The following is a 13,867-nucleotide window of genomic DNA, read 5'->3' on the forward strand; positions in this document are numbered from 1 at the left end:
ATTCTTCAGCGCTCAGCCTTCTTCATGGTCCAACTCTCAATATCTGTACATGACTACTTGAAAAACCATAGCTTTGTTGGCAAAGTAATGTCTCTGATTTTTAATATGCTATCTAGGTTTGTCATAGCTTTTCTTTCAAGGAGCAAGAATCTTTTAATTTCATGGCTGCAGTCACCATCTGCGATGATATAGCATGGCCAAAAAAAGACACCGAAAACAGAATGCTGCCATTTCCTTATTTTGTGGATGTATTCATTAAAGGAAAAGAACAAAGCCTTTGGAAACATGACACTGTTGAAAAGTGCAGCTAGCAGTTTAACTGTTTTTGTGGCAAGCTCATCAATAACTTATTTACAGTTGTATTTTGTGTCTTTTTTTTGTAGAATTTTTACAAAGAAAAGAAGAGAGAGGACATCTACATAAGGTAAGCCAAAGTAAATTTCTGCTCTTGCTGTTTATGTCGTGGATTTATTAATTACTTTTCAAGCAATGATAAACCTGAACACCATCCTTGCTGCTTCGAGAGACACCAAATAGTATGTGAATGTGTTCCCATCCTCCCGAAAAGGTAAACTCTTTAGATCAATACACGAGGAAGTGCGGGGCGAGGATTGTGTCAGGGAAGGATGGAGGACACTCTAGCCAGCTAACCAGGCAAAGACATGAAATTCACCCTCTGTCAAGGACTGTTAGCCCTGGGTTCAGGAAGCCTTGAACAAACTTGGATGTAAAGCATCTTTCTTGGGGAAAGATTCCTTAGTTCTCATGAGTTTCCCAAAGAGGTCTGGGATATGAGAAACAAATTTAAACACTACTAGCTTAAACGAAGAATACCAAGTAGAACAGAGGGACTAGGAAAGACTTAAAGCACAAGACTTAAAGAGGGTCCTCAACCCCCTGTGAAGAACTGAACTATGCAGCAGGTGATGAGCGGCGGGCCAGTGAATGCAGCTCCATGTGTATGTTCAGTGGCACCCCATCGCTCTGCCTGCGTCAGATCAGCACAGGCATTTGACTCTCACAGGAGCCTGACCCTTACTGTGAACTGTGCAAGTGAGGGATCTAGATTGCAGACTCTTCATGAGAATCACCTGAAACCACCGCCTGCCCCATCTGTGGAAAAATAGTTTTCCATGAAACTGGTCCCTGGTGCCAAAAAAGTTGGGGACTGCTGCCTTACGGGATTAGGAAGTAACTATTCCTGCCACCTGGCTGTGGCATGAGCCGAGTATCCCATCAACTCCGCGGCGGCAAAATGCCTCCTTTCTCCCCTTCTGACCAGGTACTTGTACAAGCTGCGAGACTTGCACCGGGACTGCGAGAACTACACTGAAGCTGCCTACACACTCCTCTTACATGCCGAGCTCCTGCAGGTGAGTGGATCAGGGAGGCAGTATGTCAGCCGTCCAGCCCGTGGGACCACGTCATATACATGTCATGATTTTGACGGGAAAAGCTCCTATTCAGGGAGGACCCTTGTATCCAAGAGTATTAGTATACCTTCTAAATAGGCAGAGCTACTTAGACCAAGGTTGGGAAAATGTCCATTATTATTTATTTACTTATTTACTTACTTTTAAGTTTATTTTATGAAATATAGTTGATTGATAATGTTGTGTTGATTTCTTCTGTACAGCAAAGTGCTTTCAGCTCAATTCAGTTGCTCAGTCATGTCCAACTCTCTGTGACCCCATGGACTGCAGCACACCAGGCTTCCCTGTCCATCACCAACTCCCAGAGCTTACTCAAACTCACGTCCATTGAATCAGTGATGGCATCCAATTATCTCATCCTCTGTCGTCCCCTTCTCCTCCCGCCTTCAATCTTTCCCAGCATCAGGGTCTTTTCAACTGAGTCAGTTCTTCCAATCACGTGGCCAAAGTATTGGGGTTTCAGCTTCAGCATCAGTCCTTCCAGTGAATATTCAGGACTGATTTCCTTTAGGATGGACTGGTTGGATCTCCTTACTGTTCAAGGGTCTCTCAAGAGTCTTCTCCAACACTACAGTTCAAAAGCATCAAATCTTTAGTGCTCAGCTTTCTTTATAGTCCAGTTCTCACATCCATACATGACTGCTGGAAAAACCAGAGCTTTGACTAGATGGACCTTTGTTGGCAAAGGAATGTCTCTGTTTTTAAATAAGCTGTCTAGGTCGGTCATTTTCTTCGAAGGAGCAAGCATCTTTTAATTTCATGGCTGCAATCACCAACTGCAGTGATTTTGGAGCCCCCCAAAATAATGTCTATCACTGTTTCCGTTGTTTCCCCATCTATTTCCCATGAAGTGATGGGACCAGATGCCATGATCTTAGTTTTCTGAGTGTTGAGCTTTAAGCAACTTTTTCACTCTCCTCTTTTACTTTCATCAAGAGACTCTTTAGTTCTTCACTTTCTGCCATAAGGGTGGTGTCATCTGTATATCTGAGGTTATTGATATTTCTCTTGGTAATCTTGAGTCCAGCTTGTGCTTCTTCCAGCCCAGCGTTTCTCATGATGTACTCTGCATATAAGTTAAATAAGCAGGGTGACAATATACAGCCTTGACGTACTCTTTGTCCGATTTTGGACCATGGAACCAGTCTGTTGTTCTATGTCCGGTTCTGTCACTTCTTGATTTAGTTATACATTTATTTATCTATATATATACACACACACGCACACACACATTTACACATATATACGCACACACATTCTTTTTCATATTCTTTTCCATTATGGTTTATCACAGGATATTAAATAGAACTCCCTGCACTCTGTAATAAGACCTTGTTGTTTTTCCATCCTATATACAATAGTTTTCATCTGCTAATCCCTAACTCCCAATCCGTCCCTCCCCTCCCCTTCTTCACCCTTAGCAACCACAAGCTTGTTCTCTCTGAGTCTGTTTCTGTTTCATAGATGTGTTCATTTGTGTCGTATTTTACATTCCACATATAAACGACAGCATATAGTATTTGTCTTTCTCTGACTGACTGACTTCACATAGCATGATAATCTCTAGGCTCATCCATGTTGCTGCAAATGGTATTATTTCATTCTTTTTGTGGCTGAGTAGTATTCCACTGTATATACATATCATATCATCTTGATTCATCAGTTGACATTTCCATGTCTTGGCTATTGTTTATGATGTTGCTGTAAACATAGGCATGGGTATCATTTATTTAAAACTCCTTAGGAAGCAGAGCACACCTTTCAGGCTGCTAATACACTCTGATTTTTTTTAAAAATGCACACTGATCCATTTTTAAAAATATGTAAAACTGCAGAGAAGTGACTTGTAAATAAATATAGAACTGTAGAAATACTTTCCTATTTACCTGTCTCACTGAGAAAGTATATTGTGCTGTGGATATAAACACATCTCTCCATTATCAATCTCAAATAATTATTTCCAGCTCTGACAGCTCCTCCAACTTCAGATTCTGTACAAACTGTTCTCTCAACATGAATCTCTGAATGACTAATAGACACCTTGAACTTAGCATGTCAGTAACACAAGCTGTTTCTTCCACTGTCCTCCTGGGTTCGTCCCTTCCTCTCCTTTCTCCCCATTTCACTAAAAGGCACCACCATCTAGTAAAAGGTACTGGTCATCATCTTTTACTCACATGTTCCCACATTCTCCACAAGCAAGGATCATGGACCCTTTGTCCAAAACTTGCCCTCACTTTATCCAGTTTTCTTTCTTTTTGAAAATGTTTGAATTTTATTTATCTATTTATTTTTGGCTGTGCTGGGTCTTCGTTGCTGCACAGGCTTTTCTCCGCTTGTGGCACACAGGGGCCACTCTGGTGGCCGTACACCAGCTTCTCTTTGCAGAGGCTCCTCTTGTTATGGAGCATGGGCTCTCGGGTGCACACGCTTCAGTAGTTGCGGCTCCCGGGCTCTAGAGCATGGGCCCAGTAGCTGGTGGCATATGGACCTGCTCTGAGCCAGGCGAGGTCTTCCTAGATCAGGGATGGAACCTGTGTCTCCTGAATTGGCAGGTAGACTCCTTACCACTGAGCCAGCAGGGAAGCCATCTTTTCTTTTTAACTGAGAAAATTTATGTGACAGCCTTAAATCTCCAGGAATTATTTACCTACTAGTTGCAAGTTTATATCCGTAAACAGTCTTTCTGCTGTTCCCCACCTGCCAGCCCCTGGTAACCATCATTCTGCTCTCTGGTTTTACAAGTCTAGATTTCTCTGCTGCCGTATATACATGAGATCATACAGTGTTTGTCTTTCTCTGATTTATTTCACTTTGTATGGTGCCCTTAAGGTCCATCCATGTTGTTGCAGATGGCAGGATTTCCTTCTTTTACATGGTGAAGTAATATTGCATTGTGTGTATAAACCACATTTGTATTCATTCATCCATTGATGGACACTTAAGTTGTACTGTGGCTCTCGTGAGTAGTGCTGCTCTGAACATGGGGGTGCAGAGGTCTCTTCCACATTCCCCACCCTACCCATTTTTCTTTTTTTTATATATTCTTTTTTTTTTTTTTTTTACTTTACAATACTGTATTGGTTTTGCCATACGTTGACATGAATCCGCCACGAGTGTACATGAGTTCCCAATCCTGAACCCCCCATTTTTCTTTCTCTCCATTGCTGCTATCCTGGTCCAAATTTCCATGTTTAGCCTCCTTCTACATCTCCCTGCCTCCAGTTTTGTCCCTAGCAATTAATTTTCTTAAACAGTTTCAGTTTTGTTTTATACCTAAAGAATACATGTACACTGTTCTAAGGTTTGGAATTAAAAACTGACACCTTCTGCTTGACAGCTTGCCCCAGGTCAGCCATTCACAGTTCATATTCATGATTGGGGCACCAGAAATCTTACTGGATTAGAGGGGAAAGCTTTTGACTGTGGGGTGATCAGACACTCCAGTGTCTGTACTGCATTGTGGTTGTGGGGACTTCTCTTGTGGCACAACACTTCTCTTGTGGATTATGAACTCTAGAGCACACAGGCTCGGTAGTTGCGGTGTGCAGACTTAGTTGTTCTGTGGTACGTGGGATCTTAGCTCCCCAACTAGAGATTGAACTGGCGTCCCTTGCATTGGAAGGCAGATTCTTAAGCATTGGACCACCAGGGAAGTCCCAGTGACTGTAGATCTTTTCATTTTTGCTGCTCAGAAAGTTAAACTCTCCTATCCTGGTATAAGGTGGCACGTGTGGATGCCACTTCTTCCCCTGTATAGCTACTCATTAAGGATATTGCTTATGAAGTACAGTTCAGTTTCATCATTGGTATGAGATCTCATCTTTATCATGTACTGAATCACTATATGGAGAGTCAAGGAACCTCTTTCAAGATTTTATGTATTTTGCCTGGGTGTCTGTTGGATAATGCACCAGAACCACACCGTTTTAATTATCAATTCTTTATAGCATGTTTTATGACCTGGTAGTTACTCCTTATTCCTCTTCTTTTTCAGAGTTTTCCACCTTATTCCTTTCTGTTTATCTTTGCATATGGACTTTGGAATCATGAAATTTAAAAATTAATTTAGGGAGAATTTCCATGATTATGAAATAGCACTTTCTTATCCAAAAGCCTGGTATGACTTTCCATTTGTTCAGATCTGCTTTTGTGCCTTCCCATGGTGTGTTAACGTTTTCTGTGTAAATGTTATGTTAATCTCTAGATAGCTTCTCTTTCTAAGGTAATTATGATAAAATACATATCATGTAAAATTTACTATCCTATGCGTGTATAAGTACAGTTGAGTGGCATTAAGTACATTTGCATGATTGCGCCTGAATATCCAGTCATTTTGAATTTATTCTTATTGGTATCTTTTCTTCCGTTATCTTAATTATCTCTAAATTATTTCCAAATATGTTATTTTTTATCCCACTACTTAATTCTCTCATCAGTTGTGGTAGGTGTTTAGTAGGCACCTTTGTGAAGAGATTGATTATGAAGAATACAATTACTGCTTTCACATGATAGTTTTTTTTTTAACCCCCTTTTCTTCATTTTTATGCTTTGATATCTTTTTTTTAACCTGGTTGTATGAATGGTGACCTCCAGCAAGACCACAGTCATGCTGGTTGGCAGCCTCGCCTCATTCCTGACCCTCATGGAATGCCTTCAGTATTTGTCCATCTGGCATGACACTTGTTTGTTTTGAAGCTGCTATGTGCGTGTGAGTGTGTGTATGCAATTTTTGTGTTTAGTGAATCATTGAAAACGTGGATGAATCAGATATGTACAAACATTTCTGTGAAGGTTTTCAGTTGAATGTTTGTTTGCATTCGTCCCCTTTAATTAATTAAATGAATGGTGCTGCACTCATCTCTTGTGTTGCCTTTGTGTGTTTTCCAGTGGTCTGACAAGCCCTGTGTGCCCCATTTGCTTCAGAGGGACAGTTACTACGTGTACACCCAGCAAGAGCTTAAAGAGAAGCTATATCAAGAAATCATATCATATTTTGACAAAGGCAAGGTCAGTGTTGGGGAGGGGGGTCAAAGGGGGAAATGACTGCCACGCTTACTACATTACAGTTCTGATCCTTACCAGCCTGAGTTAGTGCAGGGCCCACAGGTTAAGGGCACGGCTCCCAACAAGTCAGCCCAGACTTCACATGCCAGCTGCAAGTGCAAGAGTCCCCATGCCACCCACAAATCACATGGATGTTGGTTCTGGCAAGGCCAGTCCCCATTCTCAGACTGTCTACGTGCCTACCATAAGTCACCTCACTAGTATCAATTCCCATGTCTCCTGAGGGGTCCACTGTGAACTACAAAGATACTTCTACCACTGGGGAGACTCAAGAGTTTAGAAGCTCCTTCCCAGGAACGCAAGACAAAAACCAGACAAATTCTTTATTATGCAGCAGTGACCCCAGACTTACTCTTTACTATTCCCATGTATATCTTTGAATTCAGAGGGGGCTGGATATTTTTAATGGGTGAGAAAATGAGTAGATAAATTAAGGTAAGAAAGTGTGAGTCACTCAGTCATGTTCGACTCTTTGCAACCCCATGGACTGAAGCTCTCCAGGCTCCTCTGTCCATGAAATTCTCCAGGCATGAATCCTGGAGTGGGTTGCCATTCCCTTCCCCAGGCAATCTTCCTGACCAGAGGTTGAACCCCAGTCTCCTGAGTTGCAGGCAAATTTTTTGCCTCTGAGCCACCAGGGAAGCCCAAGGTAAGAAAGGCAATAAAGAAGGATCACTTATGTGGAGGACACTTAACATAATGGAGAATACAGTGAACAGCCCAGAGCCCCACTCTCATAGCCATAGTTGTACCTTTTAAATACTGCTGAAGGCCAGGAGCTGGTCCTGTCACTATCAGTGCATTCTTAAGATGCTGTTGGCTAACACCTGGGGCATTTTCCATCCCTAGGTCACTGCTTGCCTCACATCGTAGACTGCACGTAACAAGCAACTTAAATCCTACAAGGGAAAGTAAAATAAACATGTAAACAAGGCCACCAAATCATGAAATCTCTGATCATCTGGAGAAAACATGTCCAGCTGGAAGGCTTTTAAATTTAAAATTGAAAAAGAAAAGAAAATGCTTAGGTAGTAGGGGAAGAAAATGCTACCAAAACAAAAAGGATTGCCAGATTTGACTCTTTTTAAGAGCCTGCCACTTTTAGCCACCACTGTTTTACCAGTGGAACCTGTTGATCAAAGAAATGGGTCAAATAAATATAATGATAAAATAACTCCACCCGTTTAGTGCAAGTTACTATTTTGGGTGATTTCCAGACTGTTTCTAATTTAATTCTTGCTCTAACCCTGTAATATCGATCCTATCTCTGTTTTACAGATAAAGAACTTGAGGTGCGTGGAACAAATGTATTTGCTCAGACTTTGTGGTCTCTGTACTCCTTTACTCTCTTAAAAATCATTGAAGAACCTCAAGAGCTTTTGTTCATGTGGGCTATGTCCATTAATGATTTTATTCTTTGAAATTAAAAAAAAATTTTTTAATATTTTTTCTTTTAACAACAATAATAAGCTTATATCCTGTTAATATAAATCATATCTGTTTATGAACAATGACCGTATTTTCCAAAAAAGTAAGTGATAGGACATTTTTGCAAATCTCTTTATCATCTGGCTCCATAGAAACAACAGGATTCAAATATCCATCTCGACATCCAATCTGTTGTGACATCACACATCCTATAGCCGCTGGGAAACTCCACTGTAGACTCATAAGGGAATGAGCATAGAAAAAAGGCAAATAGGGACTTCCTGGTGGTCCAGTGGCTAAGACTCCATGCTCCCAATGCAGAGGCTACAGGTTCAGTCCTTGGTCAGGGAACTAAATCCCACATGCACAAGTAAAGATTCTGCATGCCACAACTAAAACCCAATGCAGACAAATACATAAACATTTAAAAGAAAAGAAAGGCAAATAGTATTTGTATTAAAACATGGTTTGACCTCATGGATCCCATGAAAGGGTCCTGGGGACTCCCAGAGACCAGGCAGGGACCACACTTTGAGAACCTCTCTGCTAGGCTATCTTCCTGTCTCTTCATAGCTTAGCATTTGGTGAGTAAGGAGTGAACTAGGCCCCATGGTACTGTTGACTGGCCTCCTGCATCAGTTCTAGCTGAGCTGGAATGGTCTCCATTTGGCACATTTCAGAGCCTTTTGAGTGATCCAGGCCCAGCGATTTCAGAAGGGACAAATTTGGCAAATGATGACATTAGAAGATTTCGTTTTAAAGTGTTGTACAACTCTGTGTGAATTGCACATACAGTCCTTCAGCAGCCAGAAGCAATGGACCATAGTGCCTGGTTAAGACTGAAATAGGACATGTCCAGATGCTGTGTTATTAATAGTATCCAGCTGAGAGGCATTTTATGAAAAACCAAAGCGAACACAGGCTCATCAATCTGGGATACTAGCCTCAGATGCCGAGTATGTGCGTTTGGCTATAACTTGCTTGGTCATAAGTGCTCTAAGGCAGGGGTCCCCAACCTGTATGACCTAATATCTGATGATCTGAAGTGGAGCTGATGTAATAAATAATAGAAATAAAGTGCACAAGAAATGTAATGCACTTGAATAATCCCAAAACCAACCCACTCCCCAATCCATGAAAAAATTGTCTTCCACAAAACCAGTTCCTGGTGCCAAAAAGGTTGGGGACCACTTTTCTAAGGCATTTCCTAAAGCTATCTTTGACCAAGTAGGTAGTTTAGTTATAAATAGCAAATCAGTGCCCTGAATTGGAGAAGTAGTTTCCCAAATTCCACACAACAGTACAGTCAGACTTTCATACCCCTGCCTCCTCCCAAACAGCCTAACTCAGAAGAAACACACACGCATACGCCCAGAACCAGAGCCCATGCCTGTTTCCCTTCCCCTCCAACAAGACTTCCATGCTCCCAAGACCTAAGCTTCAAAACTGGTTCCCCTCTGCTTTCAGTGGTCTTTAGTGCTTTGTTCTTTCAACTAAGCATTGCTTTTTGGGGGGACACATGGTGTTCTTGTTGTTCTTGCAGACAGAATAGAAAATGCCCCCTGGCAGAGCAGCCAAGGTGCAGTGGATTTATGATGTCAGAAACCAGGGTTGATCCTAGCAGTGAGGCACATGGGGAGTATCCACTGAAACTGAACCCACCTGACTCCTTAGTCATTGCCCAGTGACTCTGGAATGGCTTCTGCTGCTGGATCAATGACTGCTTTGTTCTCCACTTGTAACCCTCCTTTTCTTTTTTTCTGAAGATGTGGGAGAAGGCAATTAAGCTGAGCAAAGAGTTGGCGGAGACGTACGAGAGCAAAGTTTTTGACTATGAGGGCCTGGGCGATCTCCTGGTGAGTCTGAATCAGAAGATGTCTTTCCTCCTGCAGAGGAGCTGAGCATAGTGGTCATGAAAATGGTGTTATAAGTGTAAAAAAGTCAGCACAAATGATGTTTTCTATGAGGGAAAAGTATACCTTGCTTGGATTAAAAATGAAGAAAGATGAGATCTAAAAGCTATCATCAGTATTTCTCCAGAGTGTCCCTAATAGGGGGCTCAGGACCCCTATCTGCAGCCCTCTCTGCTGTGTGCCTTTTGCTGCTCTGTGGACCCTTCATGTCCCTAATCCAGCTTCCCTTTCCCCTCTCAGTTACTCTGCCTTCCATGAGACTGTCCATGCTTCCGATGTCTTCTGACATCTTCTGTTCATAGAGTTACTTGTCCTGTAGTCGCATCCTCAGAGCTGTGAACCTTTTCCATGCCCAGTAGGAGGCCAACACAAAATGACACTGGGTCATTTTTAGTAGAAGGGTCACAAAAGGTCAGGTCACCCACTGTCATGTAAAAATAGAGGAGATAATTGTCATAATCATTTTGCAAAATATTTGTCAGTGTATATGGTACCTGCTCCTGCCATCATGCAAAGAGTCCCATAGGAATTTCAGAAACTAAATTAAACTCAAGTGTGAGTAATGTTACATGTTAACTTTCTAAGAAAACATTGTGATAGAAACCTTTTACGGAGGTAGTGTAGTAATACAGTCATGCTAACACCATTGTGTATGTGGGGGGGGTACCACTGTCTAAGTCCCCAGGTCTGTATACCTATTTTGCTTCCTTTAAACCTGAAGCTGGGGACTTCCCTCCTGGTCCAATGGTTAAGACTCCACACTTCCAGTGCAGGCAACACTGGTTCCATCCCTGGTCAGGGAGCTAAGATCCGACGTGCCATGTGGTATAGCCAAAAAAACATTTTTTTTAAAGCTGACCATGTACCCACTGGCCAGAAAGCCTGTCTCCAGAGGGAAAGTTAAGAATGACACCAGATATTGAAAAACAGAACATCATCACCACCTTCTGGGTACTTGTAGCTAAACCAAGGACTTAATTCTAAACCACCTGCGTGAACTGGAACGTTCTCTCTCTCTTTGCTCCTGTGTCTCTGTTCCAACGTAACCACCCACCTGAATCCCCAAAAGTGCTTCTTAACCTTTTAGGGGTCCCAAACCCCTTTAAGCAACTGGTGAAAGCAAAAGCCTGCTTTGCCCACAGATGAAATGCACATACGTTTGTCCTTCTGCATATAACAGCAAGGAATCCCAGGGCTTCCCAGGTGGTAAAGAATCCACCTGCCATTGCAGGAGACATGATTTCGATCCCTGGGTTGGGAAGATCCCCCGGAGGAGTAAATGGCAACCCACTTCAGGATTCTTGCCTGGGAAATGCTATGGACAGAGGAGCCTGGCGGGCTACAGTCCATGGAGTCTCAGAGTCGGACATGACTGAGCATCCAGCACAGGGATTTCCAGGCCCTCTTAGGCCCATTCATAGACACAGGCCCCAAACCCTCGATCCAACAGAGGGATAAGTATTTGGCTCACAAGATGTTTTCCAAAAACCTTTCATTTCTTTGTGTTACATGGGAAACAACAAAGCAAAGAGCCTGAACTTTTTTTTTCCCTCTGACGATGCCCTTGTAACCTCCCCACGAAATGTCTTGTTTTGTCTTCCAGAAAAAAAGAGCCTCGTTTTATGAGAACATCATTAAGGCCATGAGGCCTCAGCCCGAATACTTTGCTGTTGGCTACTACGGACAGGGCTTCCCTTCTTTCCTGCGGGTAAGACGCTCGAGGGTGGTCTCCCTGGCCATTGAGCCATGCAGTCGGAGGAGGGAAGGTCTTCATCTCTTTTCCAGATGGGTCTAGTGTGTTAGCAGCTGGAGCCCCGTGTTCTCACTGTGGGTGGTCAGGGAGGAAAACCACTTCCTGAGCGGCTGGTCTCTTCATCCCCGGCTGCCTTTGGTATTCTGGCAGCTCTTTTGCAAAATGACTTTTCCCAGGTGGAGTGAAAAAAGGAAAAACAGAACCATCTTCTCTGCTGGTCTGCCGCTGTGGGTCAGGCTGGGGGAAGGTGTGGATTGATGTATCTCATTGTTTATTTGATTTCCAGCCAGGGCTAGTTTGAAAACAAATATTCCCCAGGACAAGACTGTAAACCTGGCACAAAAATCAAACCAGTTTTGTTGTAATAGTGAGAAGGACCATGTTTATCTTCCTTCTCAGAAATTTTTTATCATGCGATACTGATTTTACAATCTCAAAAACAAACCTAAAAAAAAAGCTTCCTATTTTCTCCCACGGAAAAGAAGCCTCTTTTAGTGCTGAGCTATGTTTTAAATATATATTGGCCGTCTTCCTTCCCCTAATTTAAAAAGACAAAAAGTGGACAGGAAAATACATTGCTTACATAGTCTACTAAGGAAATAGTTCATTCATTCATTCAGTAGCTGTGTGGCAAGAGCCTACTGTGTGCCATTCCAGTATTTTTGCCTGCAAAATCCCATGGACAGAGAAGCCTGACGAGCTACAGTCCACAGGGTGGCGAGTAAGTCAGGCTCAACTTAGCGACTCAACACCACCACTGTGTGCCAGACATTAGAGACACAGTGCTGACGATAACCAGATGTGGTCCTTGCTCTCATGAATTTTACACCCTAATGGCTGAGTTAATTAAATAACCACATAAATGAATATAAAATTCAAACTGACCAAGACAGGTATACTGTACTAGGCAGGCTGGTTAAGCAAGTAGTATATACACAAGTCAAATAAAAACCTATGTTCGCATGAAAATGGTACGTGATTGTTTATAGCACCATTACTCATAATCACTGAAGATTAGATACAGCCCAGAAGTCCCTGAGCTGCTGAAGGGATCAACGAAGTGTGGGATAGCCATGCGGTAGAATACTGCTCAAGAAAGAAAAGGAGTAAGCTCCTGATACACACAACATGGGGATGAATCTCAGATGCATGGTGCTGAGTAAAAGCAGTTTGGCCTTAAAACCAACATATTCTACGATTTTATTTATACAGCATTCTGCCGAAGTCAGTACTTTTTCTAGGGGTAGAAAACAGATCAGTGGTTATCTGGTAATTGGAGCCAGGGGGGAGTTTGACCTACAGAGAAACAGGGAAGTTTTTGATGGTGATGAAACCGCTCTGTATCTTAACTGTAGTTGTGGTTATGTCTGTTACCACTGGCAGAATTTTACACTAAGCGGGTAGATTTTACTGTGTCAGTTATACCTAAATTTTTTTTTAAGAGTCAGGCAAGACTTCCCAGAAAACTTCTGCTTCAACTGTGATTTGAAAGATGAACTGGAAGTTAAGGAGGTAAAGGGGATGAGAAAAAGCATTCCAGGCAGAGGAAAGAGCAGGCAAGAGTGTGGCAGGCACTAGAAGTGATAGACCAGTGCTGTGGGAAGAGAGGGATTCAGAAGTGGGCAGGGGAGATGAGACAGGAAGCAGGGGAAGAGCGTGTCGGGCTTTGAGGTTCCATATCCTGTTTTGTCAGCATCCTGAGAGCAGTGGGGAGCCAGTGCCCATTTTTTGTGTTGGTGAGGTCATCTGGCTTTGGTATAGAGAATGGATGGTATGTGCATATAGACCATGGCAGATATTCAGGGAAGAGATGACAGCCAGCCTTGGGAAATGGCTTTAGAGAGAAGTGGAAAGATGAGTGTGATGGAGACGAAGTAACAGTATTTGATGACTGATGGGATTAGGGTGAGAAAAAGAGGGATGTGGTAAGAAGGATTCCTTGCTCTCTGGTCTGCATAATTGGTGGGGCAGTGGAGCCGTCCACTAAGATAGCAGTGCTGGGAAAGCACAGTTATGGAGGAGAGTGAATCCACTCATTGAATAAGTATTTATTGATCTTTTACTGTGGTGCTTGCTGTAATAAAGGCCCGGGCATGCGTGCTCAGTAGTGTCAGACTCATTGCAACCCCGGGGACTGTAGCCTGCCAGGCTCCTCTGTCCATGGAATTCTGTAGGCAAGAATACTGGAGTGGGTTGCCATTCACTTCTCTTCGGAATCTTCCCAACCCAGGGGTGGAACCCAGGTCTCTTGCGTTGCAGGTGGATACTTTACC

At 42.7% G+C, this 13,867-nt stretch overlaps 1 protein-coding gene across 5 annotated transcripts in view; it reads left to right on the forward strand.

Annotated features, from left to right (window-relative positions):
* DOCK5 (dedicator of cytokinesis 5) overlaps positions 1-13,867 on the forward strand; it is a 278,155-nt gene that overhangs the window by 226,017 nt on the left and 38,271 nt on the right. For all 5 annotated transcript variants that reach the window (XR_008199821.1, XM_052645001.1, XM_052645003.1 and 2 more), the window contains 5 exons: positions 384-424; positions 1,283-1,373; positions 6,324-6,443; positions 9,695-9,784; positions 11,445-11,549. Coding sequence is in view for 4 of the 5 variants with exons in the window: in XM_052645001.1 (XP_052500961.1) it covers positions 384-424; positions 1,283-1,373; positions 6,324-6,443; positions 9,695-9,784; positions 11,445-11,549 (447 nt within the window). In the remaining variant the exon portion in view is untranslated. The remainder of the gene's footprint in view (positions 1-383; positions 425-1,282; positions 1,374-6,323; positions 6,444-9,694; positions 9,785-11,444; positions 11,550-13,867) is intronic.

The sequence above is a fragment of the Budorcas taxicolor genome, chromosome 8, assembly GCF_023091745.1.
Source record: "Budorcas taxicolor isolate Tak-1 chromosome 8, Takin1.1, whole genome shotgun sequence".
NCBI classification, from domain to species: Eukaryota; Metazoa; Chordata; class Mammalia; order Artiodactyla; family Bovidae; genus Budorcas; species Budorcas taxicolor.